The 21,406-nt window shown below is 39.2% G+C and overlaps 2 protein-coding genes across 3 annotated transcripts; both read left to right on the top strand.

Annotated features, from left to right (window-relative positions):
* Positions 1-803: 803 nt before the first annotated feature.
* apex2 (APEX nuclease (apurinic/apyrimidinic endonuclease) 2) lies at positions 804-6,692 on the top strand. Its single transcript, XM_074643543.1, has 6 exons — positions 804-1,000; positions 1,098-1,181; positions 2,146-2,326; positions 3,339-3,482; positions 3,815-3,884; positions 4,883-6,692. Exons 1-6 carry the CDS (start codon positions 886-888, stop codon positions 6,011-6,013), a joined length of 1,725 nt encoding a protein of 574 aa, XP_074499644.1. The 5' UTR covers positions 804-885; the 3' UTR covers positions 6,014-6,692.
* An 868-nt stretch (positions 6,693-7,560) lies between these two features.
* On the top strand, positions 7,561-21,385 carry LOC141772511 (sodium-coupled neutral amino acid transporter 3-like). 2 transcript variants are annotated; one of them, XM_074643546.1, is made up of 17 exons: positions 7,561-7,985; positions 9,490-9,614; positions 11,308-11,423; positions 11,576-11,660; positions 11,799-11,914; positions 14,408-14,481; positions 14,587-14,679; positions 14,769-14,850; positions 14,959-15,041; positions 15,209-15,267; positions 15,367-15,504; positions 15,695-15,774; positions 15,881-15,981; positions 16,123-16,247; positions 18,233-18,377; positions 18,530-18,633; positions 20,033-21,385. In XM_074643546.1, the coding sequence occupies exons 3-17, from the start codon at positions 11,383-11,385 to the stop codon at positions 20,135-20,137; spliced, it is 1,431 nt and encodes a 476-aa protein (XP_074499647.1). In that variant the 5' UTR covers positions 7,561-7,985; positions 9,490-9,614; positions 11,308-11,382; the 3' UTR covers positions 20,138-21,385. The 2 variants fall into 2 exon arrangements, with proteins under 2 accessions (XP_074499647.1, XP_074499648.1); XM_074643547.1 differs by lacking the exon at positions 9,490-9,614 and having other exon boundaries at positions 7,844-7,985.
* The last annotated feature ends 21 nt before the right edge of the window (positions 21,386-21,406 follow it).

Here is a 21,406-nt window from a genome sequence, read left to right as displayed (position 1 = left end):
AAACATAAAAGGACAACAGAAATGAAACAAAACCAACATAAAATTAAAAAAAAAAACACACAATAAAAATAAATAAATAAATAATAATAATAATAATAATAATAATAATAATAATAATAATAATAAAAAGACCACGCGAGAGTATGACAATAATTTCACTTAAAAACTTTAAAGACATTGCAATACATTCATTGTTTTCATTGCTTTTTTGTTTTGTTAGGAAGAAATTGTTGACAGATATAGATCCATTTCTTTCATAAATACAAAGAAATTAGGTTTTTTTTGGTAAATTTACACTTGTGAATGTGGAACTTCGCTAGAATTAAAATTAAATTAATAAGAAAAAATGCATTACTGTCTTTGTCACTGTAATCATAGCAACCAGTTTCTTTGTCATATTTGTTGCACTCTATAAGAACATGCTTGACAGTTTCTGGTTTATTACAGGGCGTGCATATAGTCCAGTTGGGTGCTTGCCTATACTATGGAGTGTTGGGATTAATCCTGTATGTCCTAATGACCATCTCTTTAAGTGGAATTATTGTCATACTCTCGCTTTTTTATTATTATTTATTTACTTTATTTTTTTATTGTGTTTTTTTTTTTTCATTATTTTATGTTGGTTTTGTTTCATTTCTGTTGTCCTTTTATGTTTGGCACATCTCTTTGTTTATGTTTTTGCTATGCTTCTTTTGTATGTAAATGTTTTTAATGTTTTCCGCTGTTACTATGTATGCTGTCATTTTGAAATAATAATACAAAAAAAAAAAAAAAAAATTTAGTGAAGAAACACTTCCGCTCGTACACTCTCTTTGCTTCCGGTTTACCTCCGGCTGTGTAAACTGTCGTCTGTCTGCAGCTGCAGACTAACATTAGTTTTACACAATGAAGGTCGTTTCCTGGAACATAAATGGCATAAGGACTTTCAGAGGCGGCATTAAAAAGGCTCTGGATTCCCTGGACGCAGATATTATCTGTGTTCAAGAGACAAAAGTGACGAGTAAGTGGTGTGTTTGTTGTAAAACGTGGAGGCTGTCATGTAGTTGTTACTGTTAACCAGTCAGAAGTTAAACCCAACATGTGTTTCTCCTCCACAGGAGACCTGCTGGATGAGAGAACTGCTATTGTTGACGGATACAACTCATATTTCAGCTTCAGTCGAGGACGCAGCGGCTATTCAGGTTCATTACATTGTCTTAAAGTTTATTTTATTTTATAACTTTTTTTTGCACAATTTAACACTATACAACATAACAAAAGAAATAAATTAATAATATAAAGCGCAGGAAGAGGCAAAAAAACACTGGGCTTATCTGAAGCCTCTACCTAGAGACAAGATTAATATTGCACAGATTTGAACAAAAAAAAACAAATCCGTGCAATATTAATTAATAGTGTATTAATTCAGTGTTAATTCAGTGTATTAATACAGTGAATGTGAATACATTTATCTGTGCAATATATGCTTGATGCAATATACACCTCAAGTGCAACTTTGTTTACATTTTATTTTATTACATCTACCCTACCTATTTTACAAGTACAATTACCTCTGTTTACATTACATCTATTTTTATATTTTAAACTTCTAGTGTAACACTTCTGTTTATATTTATTTATTACATCTACTTTACCTCTTTTATTTGCTTCATAACTGTGTGTATTTTACCTGTTATATGTTTTATCTGCCTCATTTAGTCTTGTCAAGTATTTGTTTAAAGCACTGACCAGAAGTGGCAACTGTGAATCTCGTATTTAATACAATGACAATAAAGCTTTCTATTCTATTCTATAAAGAAATAATATGACTACATAATAGTGATTAAAAAAAACAATTAGGACAAGATATATATATATATAATAACAATAAAAATACAGTAAAACAATTCATTTTGTGTCTTTAGATCAAAGCTGTTTTTCTTTTCAATTGTAGGATATTTAGTTTACCTTGAGGATAACACACACACTTCTAGAATAAAAGATGCCAGAATTAACTTCACTGAATGTGCACTTAGTTATCAATGCAACAGAAGATCCCTGTTAATGCCACTGCCCATTGTTACACATGCTTTATAGCTGCTGCTGCTGCTGACACACTGCACTAAACAAACTAAATCATTCCTAAACCATTCCTGGCATGCACAGGGGTTGCCACTTACTGTAAAGACGTTGCCACTCCATTTGCTGCTGAGGAGGGTCTCACGGGTCTGCTGACCAACCATGAAGGGGCTGTTGGGTGCTACGGGGACCAGAGTGAGTTCAGCAGCGAGGAGCTGCAGCTTTTGGACAATGAAGGGCGAGCTGTTATCACACAGCACAAAATCACGTAAGAGCAAAATATTAGGTTTCGTTTATAACATGCGTCTTGCATATTATAAAGGATGTTATATGTGCTGTATTGGGTACTTGTCTCTGTTAATGCACTCACATCATTTTAAAAATGGCAACTATATATGCACTATAATATCTAGGACTGCCCCCTCTTAGTTGATTAGTCAACTAATCAGTAATTTTGGTCTTAGTTGACTAAGATTTCTTTAGTCGATTAGTCATTTTTTATGCTGAATGACTTATTTCTATGAGCACATATCTGATTTAAAGTGGTACTTTTGTGTGACTCTTTATGAAGAAACTCAGTTTTACAGATCTGTCGACTAAATCAACTAATCAAATAGTCGACAAAATCATATGATTGTTAGTCGACTTCTAAAGAAAATAATTTTCTTTGGTCGAGGACAGCCCCAATAATATCCATTACAATCTCTACTGAACCGTTCATTCTGTTCTGCTCCTGCAATAATCTTGCACATGTTGAATTTTGCACATCTAAATTTACACATTTACTACCTCATTTATTTTTTATTTAAGAACAAACATTGTAACGTGCACACTTTGCTAATGTATATAGTAGGTTATTCTATCCTTATAATTTAGATTTTTTTTTATGCTAGTTGTAGTAGTCGGGTATATTTATAGTGTATTCCAATATCCTTTATATTGTGTATTCTATGGATATATTTCTCTAGTTGTGATATGTACATTTTATTTACTCTTCCGGTGCATTGCCTGGATAAACTGCTGCTGTAGCACAATAATTTCCCAATTCTGGATCAATAAATTACACCTACCTATCTAAATATCTACCAGCAGCTAGATTTTGATCAATTTAAAGTTTCCTCGAACAAAATCATGCAAGTCGTTGATCAAAATGTAACGTTGTAACGTAATGTAACGTGTAATGTTGATAAAGACCACAAGGGAGATTTCAATGCATGTGTTATTCATTTTGTAAAGTAGTTGTAAACTATAGATGTCCATTCCTCTTTTTGACTCTACAGGTGCCAGGACAAAGAGCAAACTGTTACTGTGATCAATGTATACTGTCCACGGGCTGACCCTGAAAAGCCGGAGAGAAAGCAGTTCAAACTGCAGTTCTACAAGCTGCTCCAGAGTCGGGCTGAATCTATACTGAAAGATGGGAGGTGAGAGTTTCCACAGACTGAAAATAAAGATTGTAGTTACAGCTATATTCTACTTTTACCACATTTTAACTATGGAACTGTTTTAATTTCTAACAATGCAGCCTTTTACCAGTTTACAGCTGTTGCGAATTTGACCTTGAGCACTGTCTATGTTTCATGTCATGTCAATAACAACTTAAAGCAGTTTACAATGTGGTAAAAAGAAGCCGTATATAGTTAATTCTTGCATTTACAGTCTTTATTTTGGACAGTGTACCATGAGAGTGTTTGCAACTTATCTCCACACCTCTTTAAAAATTCTGAGTTAATGGTTTTTCTGTTCTATTTTTCAGCCACGTGATTGTTTTGGGAGATGTAAATACATCTCACCGGCAAATAGACCACTGTGACCCCAGTGATATTGTAAGTAAAATGCTTGAATACTGTCATATGAATGTTTTGCTTGTCTCTTTTGGGAAGTATGCTTATTCGATATCCTGCCGAGAGTCAGAGGAGAAGATTGATACCAATCATGACTGTAAGGTAAATATGAAGTTACAGCCAGCAGCCGGTCAATTTAGCTTAGCATTAAAGACTGGAAACAGGAGTCATTTCTTTTTATTTTATTTCACCTTTATTTTACAGGGAATATTTCTCATTGAGATTCAGAGTCTCTTTTTCAAAAGAGTCCTGTCTAAGACAGCAGCATAAAAAGTTTCACATAAAATAAACACACAACAGATTTAAAACAAAACATCAGAAATGTTTAAAATGACATCAAAAAATGAATTAGCAGTGATCAGTAACAGGACATGTGCATTCAGTGGTCAAATAGTCCTTTATTCTGTTTTTATAATCTTCCATGCTTATAAAATGATGTAGGTGACTCTGTAGCTCACACCAAGATGGGGGTGAAAAAACTTTTACCAAAGACAGTGTGGGTACGAGGATTGACGTATATAATTTGTCCGCTTGACCGAAGGTTGCAGCTACTGATAGGAGTCAGTTGAGAACATAAATAAGGAGACAGTTTGTGTAATAATGGCCTTATAAAGAAAAAAATGTACTAGTAAACAGTTAGCATGGCTCTGACCAAAGCAAACCAAATCCACGCACCAGCAGCTTTAAATGGCACATTTCATGCGTGTAATCCGCACAAAAACAGAAGTGAAAAAACGACGAGTTTCAGTGTATACTGGCCAGCTGTTTCCCCAATGCTTCCGATCGTTATGCTAAGCTAACTGTCTCCTGGCTATGGCTTCACATGAGTGGTATCAATCTCAGCAAGGAAGCAAATCAACATGTTTTACCAAAAGGTCAAACCATTCCTTTTATATAATATTACATGAAAATGTGCCTGTGAACGGTGTGCTTATTCATAATAATGAAACTCTACCTACTTTTTTTTTCTCATTACTTAGGATGATTTTGGTGAAAACCCAGGGAGGAAATGGCTAAATGGCTTTTTGCACAGTGAGGAGGAGGCGATTGAGGATGAACCCAGTGAAGAATCTGAGGTAACTTCATCGAATCCCATCCACAGTGGGAAATTTGTGGATACCTTTCGCTACTTCCACCCAACTCGCACCTGCGCCTTCACATGCTGGTCCACTATGACTGGAGCGCGGCAGACCAACTACGGCACGCGCATCGACTACATATTCGCCGACTGCCAGCTAGCCAGGGAGCAGTTTGTGGCAGTAGACATCAGGCCAGAGGTGGAGGGGTCCGACCACTGCCCCGTGTGGGGGCAACTGAGCTGCTCCCTCCAGCCCAGCTCCAAGCCTCCTCCCCTCTGTACTCGCTACCTGCCAGAGTTTGCCGGCAAGCAGCAGAAACTCTCCCGCTTCCTTGTTAAGGTGGACCAAAAATCAATTAATTCTGAGCCGAGGGATGCTCTACCTGGATCTCAAGAGGAGGAGGAAAAGAGGGAGAATTTAAACCCATCCGGAGCTGGAAATGTCTCTGGTAAAAAACGGTTATTAACATCAGACTGTGTTGCCCCGAAGGGGAAAAAGACTAAGACAGTAAAGACTTCTTCAAAGCCGCAGGGCAGCCTCCTTTCCTTTTTCAAGCCCAAACTCACAAATGTCGTTCCCTCTACTGAAGCCCCTGAAAAAACACTCAGCGTGGACCAAGTTACCTCATCACAAAACTCCCAAGAAGCGTCCACAACTAGCGAGGACGCATCCTCGTTCACAAGCAGCACACCTGAAAATACTGAGCTTTTCTGTGAAGGGTCACCACAGCTGTGCACCAGCAGCACCACAGAGGAAAATGACAAAAAGACAAAACATTTAACCTTACAGCCCGCTGTGGGACACTCAGATGCCAAGAAAGGGGCGTCGTCGGTGTTTTGGAAGTCGGTGCTTCGTGGACCGCCCCCGCCGCCCTCCTGTAAGGTCCACGGGGAACCCTGCGTGCTTCGTACTGTGAAAAAGGAGGGGCCGACCATGGGCAAACAGTTCTTTGTGTGTGCCCGTCCTCAGGGACACGCCTCCAACCCCCAGGCTCGCTGTAATTTCTTTACATGGGTTGACAAGGGGAAGTGATGTGTTTACTGTTCAGACCACAGAAGTTGTTTTTTCCTGACCCGTCAGTAAAACCTCTTGCTCAAACAAGTACTGTAAAGCTACTACATAGATGTCTCATCATTTCACAGACTTTAATTATTGACTGTGTTTTGTTCTTTGCTAATAATAATGGTATTAAAAGACAGTTTTCTATTACTTTGAGTTTGAGCTTTTATTTGTTCTTGGAGTTGAAACAATCAGTAAATTAACAGACAATGAATGTGCAACCATTTTTATAATAATTTTTCAAACAAAAATGCGAAATATAATCAATGTTTTGCAACATTTTTCTGTTTTATATCATTGTAAATTGAATATCTTTGAGTTCTGGACTGCTGGTTGCACAAAACATGCAATGCTGAAGATGTCACTTTGGGAACTGTGCTATGCATTTCCCACGATCTCCTGACATTTTACAAACTAAATGATGTATCAGTTAATTGTGAACGTAATCAGCAGATGAATCAATTATTCAAATAATACTTTGCAGTCACACTTGTTCGCATTACCTGAAACATATGAAACTGGCCTGTGTAGGGACGATTGAGTTAAAGGGAACATATCATGCTCATTTTCAGATTCATATTTGTATTTTGGGTTTCTACTAGAACATGTTTACATGCTTTAATGTTAAAAAGAAAACACATTATTTTTCTCTTACTGTCTGTTTGTCGAGTCTGCTCTGATTGGCTTGTGAGAAAAATATGGTGCACCTTTGCAAAGGTAGTTCTCATGCTGAGGGCGGTATATTCTAATGAGCCTGCAGGTGACATAGGAAGCGGAGCCAAATCTGAATGGCTTGTTGAATCACGGCTGTGTTCCAAATTGCATACTTTTTCTTTTTACTTTTAGTACATACTGCAGCTGCCCTTACAAAGGACGCACTGTTGCATGCAGGATTCATACAATTGGGACATTCTACTTTGACCCTCTTGCTCATATATCCGCTGCTGCATGGAGGATTGTGGGTCAGAATAGCCAGAACAGCATGCTGGCTTGCATACTGCACAATACAACCGAATGTAGTAGGACATCCTGGTATTTTTCGCATACTCCATTTAACATACTAAATCTTTTTCTGGCAAACTAAATGGTATGGTAGTTTGGGTATTTGAATGCACATGTTTTCTGATCTAGGCAGCCCACAAAAAACGGACTGGGTTGTCTTATTTCACACGTGGGTTGGAAGGCACTCCAGATACCTAAATGTATGTACACAAGCTCTGAAAAAGTGAGTTCTTCATGATATGTCCCCTTCAAAGTGGCTCACATCATAAGGATTCTGATGGTCTAATTGATGTCAGTTATTTTAAAAACAGATTAAATATTTAATTTTCACATCTGGATGCCGTTGTTGGTCATTGTGTTGTGTATTAGTTGCTGATCAGTGATTTTCTTTGGTACCTTGGTGTCCACTAGATGGCAATGGTAGTGAGCTGATGGCTCAAAGCTGAAGCTCAAACAAGAAATGAAAAGTAACTCTCCACAGCAGCACATGTTGCTGACACTATACCAGCTGCACAGCCACAGTACAACCGCTGTAATGTGGGCCAGTAAGTGTAAGAGTATTGTAACCAGGATGTAGTTTTTATTTGCTTTAGGCATTTACATTTCATTAGAAACACTGCTTGAATATTCCAAAAATGCTCCTGGAGTATAAGATAAAATGCTTATAGTGTCCAAATATAGTTTACAGTATTTAATAAAGTAAAAGAGCCCCACGTGTGACCCAATCTGCCTGGAAGAGGGAGTGGCTCTGGCAGGATAATTCTTAAAGCGCGCAATTACTACCTCCCTCCCTCCTTCCCCCATCTTTTCTCTCTCCTCTTACAGCTGCAGGGAACTTCGTGGCCTCGGTGAAAAGCAGCATTTCTGACGTGAACAATCCAACAAGTCTGAACTTTTACCCTGTTACATCCGTCCAGAGTGAGGACATCCATCTGTCTGAGAGGTGAGTACAGGAAGAAGGCCTGCACTCTACAGCTGCTCCACCATGTGGGCCACGACACAACTTCCCACGTTTACACGTGGGGAGATACTTAAGAAAAGAGTTATCATTAACTCCACTGATAATGGACTGACAGTAGAGATAAGGATTCTTTCCAGCTGGTTTATGCTTTAACCCCATCAGCCGAGAATCTATTAATGCCGTCCCTTTTTTTGACATGCTGGCAGTTAGTTCAGCAAAGAGGTGGGATTTTAAATGACTCACTGTAATGGGAGATCATCTTGGCTGCATGTGCTGGTATCACTAAGGTACAAAAATAACATTTAATGCTTGATACGTGGTGGATTTAACAAGACGAGATGTCTCCTGATGAGCTTTGCGATTGAGATATGAGATTTTATATGTGAGTTGCTTTGTCCTGGATTTTTCTAAATCATTAACTGGTGGGGTCATTTAAGGTGACCGAGGTAGCCATGGTGTTCTTTTCATTATTTAAATTCACCCAGTCTGTACAGACCTTGATCTTGACTGCTCCAAATACCCTGACAAAATTGTTGAAATGTTGAAGTTTGCTTTTCATGCCTTTCATTATGATGTCCAGCTTTCTAAAAATGTAACTATAAAAAAATCTTTAAGAGCTATAAATACAAAATAAAAATCTGCCATCTGTGTACACTGCCACTTAGATGAGATCTTAAAAACACAAAAAAACAAAACATTTTCCAGTAAAGGATCTGTGTCATGCCGAGATAAAGAAAATGTGGGTGTTTCTCGGGTGTTCAGACAAAAAAGCCTGTATCTCAGTTAAGTTGAACTTTATCAGCCAACTGTAATGTCGTCTCTGAGAAGTGGATGACATTTTAATCTTGATGAACGAGCAACAGGTTGAACATGAGTTTGTGTTGCTGTGTTAGGGAAGTATACACGGCATCTCTTTATATGATGTAGAACTATGGCAGTGTGTTCTGTCATTGACAAAATGTTGTAAAACTTGAGTTTTCTGAGATGCTTGAACTGTGCAGGAACATTTATAGGATGTTTGTTTTGGATCAAGCGTATGATAAGTGTGCACAATGTTTCCACTCCTAAGCACAATCACATGTGGGCAATCCTAAAAAAGCACTTATCTCCTAAGCTAATTACCATCACTGCGACTTCCAGCAGGATGCCAACTGTCAGAGAGTATCCGCCCGTGCTGTGACAAAGCCCCCTCGGTTGCCACCCGCCTCGTCCCTCCTTTATAGTCTGTAATGACATGATAATTTGTCTCCAGTATGAACACCCTGTTGATTCCTGGGATTACCCGTGGCCTTGAACTGCTCTGAAAACTACATACTACTTTTGTTTAAACACTATAGTGTTGACACCTTTTCCAGTGTAGACACCTGGTGAGAGGAACTGCAACTCTACCTGGTTTAACAAAGGGTTAAAGTATGGGTGTTCCCATTTCCAACTCACTCCTCCCAGCCTCTAATCTCTCTCACTCTCTCCTCTCTTCACTACCAAGGAGCTTTGGAGAGACTCCTAAGAACAAAGCTACACATAAACATTGGAAGAGTCTGAACACAGAGTGAACTTCCACAAGGATATAGCCGTCAAATAATCAGAAAAGAAATCCAGCCTTGTTCTTGGGTAAGTTGCTGGAAAATGTGTGTGTGAGTGTGTGTCCTTGTGTTTTAGACCATGAGGAAGAAGAGGGGAAGGGCTAACTGTCAATAGTGAGCTGGTCTTGCGTCAGACAAGAGCCATGTGGTGCACAATGCTGGATAGAAAAACTACTGCAAGATCTACTGTGTTGAAATGTCACTGTTATATAGATCATTTATTATGTCATATTTAGATGTATTTTCTAATTACAACTCTTTGTAAAAGCGCATGAGGTAGGTTGTTTGAAGAGATGTTAGGATTAGTAAGTGCAGAAGCACTTTTTATTGCTTTTTTCCACCCTTTTATTGCTTCCACTGTGTAAGAGAGCTGTCGTCATGCTCAATGATTGATCTATACATGGAACAAGTTTCTAGTCAACCAGGTTTGTCTTGTTTCTCCATCTCCCCCACATGAAAATGCAAAGCATGGCCAATTTGTAGAAATCTGCCTTTTTACAATGTGAGAGTGGTAATTTAATCCATCAAAACTGGCTATTTTGTCAAAGTTAAATGACAAAGTAGTGCTGACGTTTAGTCTATAATTTGTTGGTTGTGTGTTTATTGGCTGTGGACCATGGGAAAGTCATCGGGTATGTAGCTAACCGAGCTTGACCTGAGGCCGGTATGCAGTGAAAAGGCTACTCTGTATTTAAACTAAATGGCACGGTTCACACTGTGGCCCAACCACCAAACTTGATGGATTATTGTGCATCCAGAGGCCTGTTCATTGATGAGCGTATAGCATTATAAATGTGTGAAACTCTGAAGGAATGGCACAATGTGGTGCAAGTGTGTCCTTAGGGGTCAGATGTGAAAATCCAGAGGGCAGTCTGACCCACAGAGAAGTATCCCATGACCCCCGTGGCAGCAGCAGAACAGACCTACGCTCATTCCCAGAGTCCGTCCATGCCAAGCTTTGTGTGGCCCACAACAGATTAGAGCAACATAAGTCCTCTGACAACATTTGTTATTTAAAGCCTTTCATGTCACACAAGCTTTAAATGGACTTACATCCCCAAGTGTCCCTTTTATTTTGTTCACAACTCCAAAAATAAAGCAGAGTCAAAGAATTTTTTGCAACGCCAAAAGAGAGAAGCAACATTCTTGTTGTCTTTAGCAACAGGGAAAAATTACAGTGGCGTGTGTCTCAAGACTTTTATAAATAGATCCTGCCCTTTGGAAGCCACATAGCATTTTCTGTTTGTATTACATTAGTGATATTCAGTGTTTCTTGAGTGCTGTGGCTTCCTGCTGTTCAAGTGCAAATAACTGGTATTTACCTTTAAAAGGTTATTTAAAGACCTTTGCTAGCCTGTCACTGTAACGTTACTATATATCAATATGTATATTATACATATTGATATATTGTATCGTAGACCAGAGGCTTACATCTATCTCATAAAATTATTCTGTACATACATCACAATTCTCCCTCAGACTCGTTTTGAGATCTTGTTTGAACTTGTTGGGTGATGCATACAGACGCTATGCAAGGTAAAGACACGTGCCGAGCTCACCCTGCTCGCAGTTTTCTTCACGCATGATGAAAGTTTGAATGTTATGTAAATCCCAGCTGACAATAAACCTTCCCCGTGCATATATATTTTCCAAAATGTGTAGGAGATTTGTGTAAGTATGGCTACCATAAATGAAACAATGTTTTTGCTCTTTACCTCCAGCCAGGTGACGGCTTGAAGAGGATTCTTTCAGTCCAGCAGAAGTAGATCTCTCAAGTCACAACCGCAGCAGCCAGGATGGAGCTCCAGAAGCTGAATGGACACAGCAGGGAAGATGGGTAAGACTCACAAATGAACAGCATTTACTGATACATGTACGACACGTCACAGCAAAGGTTGGAAGTTTAAATGTGTCTGTAAACGTGTATTTTTTAAAAAGTTGCAGTATTTTGGCGGCTCCCTCAAACCCATGATTTTTATTCCATTGTAGGTTTGATGAGCTGGGCGCCTTGGCTGAACAGGAGAAGTTTCTCCCTAATAAAACTGGTGTCAAGAAAGAAAACCAGTTTACAGATGTGAGTGCTTTTGCTCAGTTCATACAAATGTAGAAGTCACATTGGTTTGCTGCAGTAAAATCAGATACAGTAAATACAATTAATGTGATGTTTGTTTATTAATCGATTTGTCGGTGTAACATCCTCTTGTTGCTGCAGTTCGAAGGAAAGACCTCATTTGGCATGTCCATCTTTAACCTCAGTAACGCCATCATGGGCAGTGGAATTCTGGGATTGGCTTTTGCGATGTCCAACACCGGAATCGTTCTTTTTCTGTGAGTATATACAAGCCTAGCGCAGCCCTCATGTTGGCTAAACAGGCTGTATTAGTCAGAGTGTTGGTGTGTGTTTCCACCTATGTAGGTGCATGTATTTGCTCACAGCACAGTAGTTGAAGTTGTAATAATGTCCCATCTTGTCCAAAGAGGACAATAGTATATTGATTTCGGCTTCTTGGGATTTATATTTAGTATATTTTCTGGTAAAGCCAAATGTGCACACAATGCTGTTTGTTGTGTGTGTTTGAGTTTATGTGTTGTAGACTGACGCAGTGGAGTGCCTACCAACCCACAAACTGTGAAATAAGACAACCCAGTCAGTTTTTTGTGGGCTGCCTAGATCAGAAAACATGTGATTCAACAAGCCATTGAGATTTGGCTCCACTTCCTATGTCACATGCAGGCTCATTAGAATATACCCATGGATGTGTAAAGAGAACAGGATACAGCGTCGAAGGCGGGCTCCCGTTCATTCTTATGAGAGTTGTTCAGTGGCGCACAAAGCCAAAATGGCTCGACTGCCGAGTGACAAAGTACCCGTATCTTCCAACGATTTTCCCCATTCATTGGGCCCATTGAGTAGCGTTTTCTTAAAACCTAGGTATATTCAGACAGACAGTATGAGACAAATAATGTGTTTTTTGAACATTTAAAGCATGTAAACATATTCTAGAGGAAACTCAAAATACAAGTATGAACCTGAAAATGAGCATGATATGTCTCCTTTAAGTCACTTTGGCTGGTCCTCACTTTTTAAAGCATATTTCTTAATGGCTTTTCTTAAAAACTAATCATTTTATATTGAGATATCTTTTACATAGCTAATTTCTGTATGTATGGCTTTTACTCATGTTATATCTTTTACTATATTGTATAAATGTTTGCCACTTGTATCTCAGTCTTTTAGCTTCCTAATGCTGTAAAGGTATTTGTGCTTCTTGCTTGAAAAGTGCACTATAAATTAATTATAATTGATCATTTGTTTAGGTTAGAATTCAAAGTTGACAATAGAATCAGGATTAAGCTCATGTTGGTGGTCCTTATAAGGCTCGGAGTAGGGCCACAGGGGTGTGTGTGTATCATCTGACTGTAAGTGTATTTGTGTTTTGGACAGGTATGTGTGGTAGCATGGTGATGGGCTCTGTGTTTGTTTATGTTTGTGTTTCTGTCTGTCTACCTGTGTGTGAGTTGTCGGCATAATACTGTATATACACACAGTGGCTAGCATACGAGGCCTGATCTGTCAGAATGTACATTAGAGCTCATACACACGCAGCTTCCCTAAATCAGATTTGAGTGGTTAAAAATAGCCGGTAGTGATCAGATCCAAGACACGCCTGCCTGGATCAGCCCTGTGCTATGTGGCAGGGGGGAGGTGGAGGACGGCTGGAGAGCCGGTCTCTCAAGGCCAAACACACATGTGTGGGTGGAAAAAAAAGAAGAAAAGATAACAATTACAAGAATTTCTTGTTAGAATTTAGTTTCTGAAGAAGCTTCTAAAGAATAGTGTTATTTCTCTGTCTCTCTCTTTCTTTCTTTCTGTCTGTCTGTCTTTATTTATTTATTTATTAAAGGAACAGTGTGTAAGATTTCAGGGGATCTATTAGCAGAAATGGAATACAATATTCATAACTATGTTTTCACGTAAGGGATAATGTAAAGCGAGCCGGTCATTGCTGTGAAATAAACTTAAATAAACTGAAAGACCCTGAACCCCTGAAGGGGTTTATTTCACAACAATGACCTGCTAGCTGTACATTATCCTGCTTATTACACGGCTACTTACTTAAGAAATCCATAATTTGACATAAAAACGGTCCTCCAGAGTCCGACATCAGAACTGCGCCCATAGCAACAGTCTGTTATACATAGCAACGGTCTGCTATAAAGAAATAACAGACCCTAGAATGCCGTTATTGACCAATCAGAATCAAGTATTCAACAAAGCCGTGTAATAATGGTGTATAATCACCTAAAACTAAGAATCGTTGTGTTTTCGTTAGCTTAGAATGAGCCCTTCATATCTACATAGAGAGTGGGTCCTCTTCATGGAGTACAAACCAAACACTGGCTCTAGCGAGAACCTTTTTTTACGTTACCTGAAGGCCACCGTAGTTTTCCGACATGCTTGTGAAATTGCAGTAACGTGAGCCGCAGAGTGCAAAACTGTGGTAGCGCCAGTCTGACTTACGTTGCTCCTAAAGTTGTGTTATTATGGTAAGGATGACCTCTAGTGGCGTTACCACGGTTTTGCTCTCAGCGGCTCACATTACCGCCGTCTTGGAATGGAGGAATGAGCGGGGGTACTCAGTTGGTTGCAATCTGCAACCACACCACTAGATGCCACCAAATCCTACACACTGTATCTTTAAGATAATAGCACAGTTTTAGCTCCAATAAGAATTTGTGAGACCATTGATACATTTCTGCCATGTCATTTCTAGACATGAATAACATTTCCCAACACATCTCTATGGTTGTGTGTTTCAGAGTCCTGTTGGTGTCCATCGCAATTCTGTCTGCATATTCCATTCACCTCCTGCTGAGAAGTGCTGGAGTTGTCGGTAAGCCAGAGCAAAACTCAACACACACAACCCAGCAGATGTAGCCATATAATCGATCCTGCATTCGTAACTTATCACAGTCATATGTGTATAATGTTTTCTCAGGCATCCGGGCTTATGAGCAGCTTGGGAATCGGGCTTTTGGTACACCGGGAAAAATAGTGGCCGGATGCATCATTACAGTACACAACATTGGAGGTATAATTGTCACTCCATTTCCTCCTGCCTTTGATGCTTATGTTTGATCTGTAAGTATGCTAAGATCGACTGTTTTCACTTCCTTTTAGCAATGTCCAGCTACCTCTTCATCGTCAAGTCTGAGCTCCCGCTGGTTATTCTAGCTTTCCTCGGTAAATACGAAAACACAGGGTGAGTGTCAAAGTGCTATTCTGACTAGGATATTTGTGTATAGTTTCAGTTTTTCGTTTTGGTGATGTACTGATTTTTTTCTCATCTGTTTGTCTGGTTGTCTCTTAGAGAGTGGTTCATGAATGGAAACTACTTGATCATGATTGTTAGTGCTCTCGTCATCCTTCCTCTTTCACTCATGAAACGACTCGGTATGTTTTTCATTCTGTCATCACATTTTCTTTTTAAATTTCCTCCATATTCTCCCATGTTGCATCATGTATCCACTACCTGTTTTTTGTGGTGTCTACTTTCATGTGTTGTACTGAAATTAAAGTACTTCCAGAATCCATAAATCATTGTAATCATTGCAACACAGGTTACCTGGGCTATACCAGTGGCTTCTCCCTCTCCTGCATGGTGTTTTTCCTCATTTCGGTGAGTCAACTAGTGAGCCAGCAAAGATAAATACAATACCACCACCTGTTCCTCCGTTAAATATTTATCTTGGATTAACCGATGGGTGTGTCTCCCCAGGTTATCTACAAGAAATTCAACATTGAATGTCCACTGGAGGATATAAATCATAACATTACTCCTTCTGCTCACGTCCACAATGCCGTTAATGTGACGGACGACTTCTGCGAGGCCAAAATGTTTACCATGAACTCACAGGTCAGAGGAAAAACATTTTGTCTAGTTTCCTGTATCGTCCGCTGCATATTTATTTCTTCAGATTCACTGCCACATGTTCTGCGCTAGAGCTCGTTATGTTAACAGCGGGTATAAAACAAGCATTTGATTGTGTTCCTCAAGCCATGTTTGGTAGGTAACTCACTGACCTTTTGGCACGTTTGGCTTTTAGACTGTGTACACTATTCCAATCCTGGCTTTCGCTTTCGTCTGCCACCCAGAGGTGCTACCAATCTACACTGAGCTCCGAGAGTAAGTCTTCTATTTCACAAAATCCAAACGTGGTACTTTTATTGGCATACAGAGAGCAAACATTTCAGTAAAAGTAACGTCATTTTTCTGCTTGCCTTTACCTTAGCGCCACCAAGAAACGTATGCAGACTGTCGCCAACATCTCCATCCTGGCCATGTTCGTCATGTACCTGTTAACGGCTCTCTTTGGTTACCTCACCTTCTATGGTAATACACTGTTTACTCACGAGAGTCAAAGGTCACCTTGTTCTGAAGTTATGAATGAGTCGCTTGTCCATATGCATTTTCCAGTGTTGTGAAAGAGGGAATAGACCACGTGAGATGTGTAAAGAGCTTCTCTGTGTGTAGGTGCTGTGGAGTCAGAGCTGTTACACACCTACAGTCGAGTGGACAACCTGGACGTCCTGGTTCTCTGTGTGCGTGTGGCTGTGCTGGTGGCCGTCACTCTCACTGTCCCTGTGGTTCTTTTCCCGGTAAGACATGTATCCAACAAGAATAATGACTATTTGTTATGATTTCCTCACACACATTAAAATTCAACACACTTTACTTAATAACAAAAGTTGTTTCAGATAAAATCAATAAAACCAAGTGACGCAAAAGAGGAGATCAAAAGAATATAGAGTTGGAACAATTGATAATTGATTTGTTGAAGTGTATGAGCTATTTTGCTCAACAGATAATTCTTTAAGAAATGTTTAAAGCCAAAATGGTTCCAGCTTCTCAAATGTGAATATTTCAGTTTTTCTTTGGGTTTTGGACCAAAAAATACGTGGGTTGTGTGAACATGTAATAGATATTTTTTTCAAATTTGGTGGCATTTTAGTGACCCAATAATGAATTGATTAATCAAAAAAATAATCAGTAGTTGACATATTAAAACACATATAAAAACTTAAATGTGCAAGAATACATGTATAAAAATACATGTTGCACATAAATACTGTATATAAAAGAACCTCGCTGCATTATAGCCAAGCCTCCACATGACAAATGCAATGACAAGTTTCTCTAAAGAAAAGGTCTAGATAAGTCTTTAAGATAGAATGTAGTAATCATATTATTTAAATGAGCTAATCACACATTTATATCTCAAATTAAAAGAGTACACCATTGTGGAAGATACAATCTGTGTAACAATTAAAATCAACATTATGAATAATGAGCCCTAGTGGTAGCTAGTAGTAGACAAATAAGTGCAGTAGGCCCATAATAGAGCCATGTGGCACTCCAAATGCAAAGTTTATTGTTTTTAATGAGTCTTTACTTAAAAAGTCTTAATTTGTCGATAGGCCTGAGGCCAATTTAAAACATTTCACTTTTTAAAAAATATTTCCAAAATACCTCCTAACAATGCTGTCTAGGGAGATCCTGAACTTACAAACTGTACATCATAATCCAAAATACTGCTGACGTGGCCTCTACACCACATAACTGATGCTGCCAAAGGACGCATGTATGTCTCAGAAAATAAGGCACTGAAACTGTCATACTGTTTCAGTGCCGTGCCTTCCAGACTGTAACATCTGAAACCAGCTGGGGCTTTTTTTTTTAAAACACCTTAATATAACTTCAGAATGATCTGTAGCCTAAAAGGAATTATTAAGAACACACAGCAGATCAGCCCACACATACTGTAGTCATAAACCTTTTACAGGCTATATTAAAGAAATAGTTCAACATTTTGGGAAATAAGCATATTCACTTTCTTGCAGAGAGGTCAGATGAGGTGACTGCAACCACTCTTATGTCTGTCCATTCAATAAGAAGCTGAAGCCAGGAGACAGACAAGCTTAGCATAAAGACTGGAACCAGGGAGAAACAGCTAGCCTGGCTCTGTCCAAAAGTCAAAAGAAACCTCTAAAGCTCACTAATTTGCACGTTGTTCCTCATTTGTTTAATCCATACAAACATTTTTCTAAAGCATAGGGTTGTGGTTTTACAAGGGGGTTATTTACTTGGAGTCTCCCCTGGTTGCCTATGTTGACTTTAGAGCTGCTGGCAGGCTTTGAAGAGAGCCAGGCTAGCTATTTGCAGTCCTTATGCTAAGCTAACCAGCTGCAGCTACATATTGAACTGACAGATATGAAAGTGGTATCAATCTTCTCATCTAACTCTCACCAAGGAAGCAAATGAGCAAATTTTCCCAAATTGTTGAACTCATCCTTTAACATCATATTACTGTACAGAGAGCAGACGCTGCTGCTGAATGTCTCTCTGTAGGTTGAAACTTTCAAATATGTTGCACTTCTGGTCTCACTCATCAGCATATCAAAGCAGCCATTTTGCCTTTAACACGTGACAGAAACTACCTGCTAAAATGTCAGTTATTTGGAATGGAGTTGACGCCTATAGGAGCTTTGCTGCCTGTGGTTTATATTGTTTCTAAATCTTGAAGCCTAACCTATTTGTAGATAAAAGCATGACTTTCTCCCTCTTTCGTTCCTTCCCTCTGTAGATCCGCAGGGCCTTGCTCCAGATCTTGTTCCCTGACAAGCCTTTCAACTGGATCATACACATCTGTATCGCAATTTGTCTCATCTTCGTGGTCAACCTGCTGGTTATCTTCGTGCCCTCCATCCGCGACATCTTTGGCCTGATCGGTACGTTTGCACAGGAAGAATGGCCGTCTGGTCTGAGCTTCACTGTGGATTTTGTGATGTGAACTATATCATCTGTAAACTGTGTAATCACTTACTGTGTAGGACATTCAATTAAACTCACTTCTTCTCTGTTCTCCTTCCTTCACCTTCAGGAGCCACATCTGCCCCCAGCCTCATCTTCATCCTACCTGGAATCTTCTACGTCCGTATCGTTCCTGAAGACCAGGAGCCTTTTCTGTCCAGACCCAAGATTCAGGTACAACTCAGTTCCTTCTGCTATCAAGGATACTTTGAATTTAACTTGGTCATTTAAAGCTACGGTCAGGAACTTTGATCAAATGATATAAAGTTATATTTATAAAATGGTCACTATATCCTGACAGTAGTGCATGAGACAGTTTATATGTGAACAAAATATATATTCCTCTGCCTCCTCCTAGTGCTACTAATGGCATTTGCAAGTTTCCACTTCGCCCTAACCAAAACAACCAATCAGAGGCGAGCAGTCTCTAAGGCAGCTGTCAATCACTGCTCACGAAACTCACTAATTCTAATGAAGCGGTCAAACTAGGCAGCGCTGATCAAATATGAATCAATATTCTGTTACTGTAATGCCTATTCACAACCTGTCCATTAAAACGTAAGTTCCAATATAACTAAATTGTATTCTCAATTATGTTTGGAAGGAAACAGATTTTGTCACGGGTTACTTTGTCTTTTACATACAGTGACGTAGTGCATGAGCGATGAGCAGAGCAGGTGACGTTGTATATTTACTGACCGTAATAAAAATATGTTGAATAAAGACATTATTGAATTATAACATGTATAACGGGAGAGAAAGTCCACTACTGGTGGTCGGGAGGGGAGGTGGATGGGTCCAACGAACACCGGACTTACCCCCAGGAGACCGCTGTTTGCGTCCCGTGTGAAACGTAGTCATTTGTTGCATTTTTGTTTTGTTTTTAAGTCATTTTAAGACAAACTATGTTTTTTTTACTAAACGTAAGTAGTTTTGTTGTGTTTTAATTTTGTTTTGTTTTAATTTACAACGTTAATCACGTGTTTTAAACTTTTTAAAACTGCAACAGTAATCCAGGAGAAAATAAGATTCCCTCAAAACGTATTTTGGTTATGCAGTTTAGTTGTATGGGGAGGTAATTCTGTGGGAAACAGGGTTGTTTCACAAACATATTTTAGTGTACTGTTTAGCTGTGAAATGAGACCGTTTTTGACGCAGCCGCTATGTTGAAAATAGCAGAACCAAAACCAAGCACCACTCACCGACCGGGGCAAATGTTCGGGGCGAGAAATAGGCATTACCGTAACAGAGTCTTGATTAATATTTGATCAGCTCTGCCTAGTTTGACTGTTTGATCGGAGTTCACGAGCTGCTGTAGAGACTGCTCAGTTCTGATTGGTTGTTTTCCTCCAGTGAAATCTTGCAAATGCCATTAACAGACACAGGAGGACACAAACTGACATGTTTTTTTTCGCAGATTACCTGTCTCATGCACTACTGTCAGGATACAGTGACCGTTTTATAACTTCTTTTCATCATATTTGCTCAAGGTTACTGACTGCAGCTTTAAATTTCAATGTATTTTTCAATGTGTTGTTGACACAGATGTAATTTTTTCCTTCCTGTCCTGTAGGCCGCATGCTTTGCTGCACTGGGATTCATCTTCATGATCATGAGTTTGTCGTTCATCATCATTGACTGGTCGACGGGGGAGTCGAGAAGCGGAGGCGGGCACTAGCAGTCGTCACTGAACAGAGATAATAATACAAACAGAATGCCAACCAAAGCGCTCCCTGTCAGTAAATTACCCCTCATCTTTTCCTCCAAAAGCCAAACAAGAAAGTTTGGCCGTGCAAGACGAAGGATATGTGAAGAACCTTCGCTTGCAACACAAAAAAAAAAGAAGCGCTTCGCCATGTGATGGGGCAGACAAAAGGCCCAGTAATGGAGGAGACGCATGAGAATACAAAGCAATGTGTTCTGACTGAATAAAACCCATGTCACACCTCGCAGTAAGGATGTCGTTCGGAGGCATGTGTAGAAATGCAAAAGGATGAATGGGAACAGCATGAGTCAAATGGAAATCCCATTTTAGAGTGTGGATGCGTACAGTTCCGTGGAATAGCTCAGTCACTGCCAAAATCCTTACTTCCCTACCATCTCAGATTTTACAGGACAGGAATTTGATAGTGTCGTAAGGCAGTCGTTTACTTTTTTTCATACCAAAAAAACATTTCAGTTTGTTCATCCAGAAGTTGCTGTATCATTACACATTGAAGACTGTAAAATCTGCTGGTACTGTGTTGTCCAAATTTCCTCAAACCTCACAGATTCAGCTAAATGTGACACGCGAGGGTTAGTCTGCAGCTCCACGCTAACCATTCCAATCTACCTACATACAAGTTTCAATGACTGTTACATTAATTAATGTTTTTAATGTGATATTAATGGGACACTTAACATGACTGTTGTAGAGCTGATCACCTTCAAAGCTGAGCCTGAGGTGATCTTTTACAAATATACAGATATGGTGCAATTTGTGGTGTTCGGCTGCTATCCATGAAGGTCAAACAGACAGTTACTGGCAATCCCAAGTGAATCAACAGACACAGAGAGGTGGTTTGTACAGTTTTTATGTATTCCTGGAAAAAAAAGTTCCCTTGTTGCAAACCAAAGAATATAATATTGTGTCACGCTGAAATAGGGAGGGTCACACTATTTTTTATATTAATGTTCAGCAAAGGCCAATTAAAAATTGTACATGAAACAATTTCAGTGTTAAAAATGCGTCTGTTTTAGCGGTCCCAGAAACTGTCCAGTATGGTGAATAATGTCCTTTATGGGTTTTAAATTAAAATGGAGTCTGTTCTCTTTTTTTCGTCTTTAAAAAATTTGACTAAAATATTTTTTGACTTTGCTATTCTTCGTGTACATTTTTAAATTAATTTGAATGTTGTTATCCGTCAATAAAATGTTTGTATAAAAAGTCTGAAGTTGCTTTTTAATA

The sequence above is a fragment of the Sebastes fasciatus genome, chromosome 8, assembly GCF_043250625.1.
Source record: "Sebastes fasciatus isolate fSebFas1 chromosome 8, fSebFas1.pri, whole genome shotgun sequence".
Taxonomy (NCBI): domain Eukaryota; kingdom Metazoa; phylum Chordata; class Actinopteri; order Perciformes; family Sebastidae; genus Sebastes; species Sebastes fasciatus.
The sequence above is the reverse complement of the archived record's forward strand: the minus strand, read 5'-3'. Positions and strand labels throughout refer to the sequence as shown.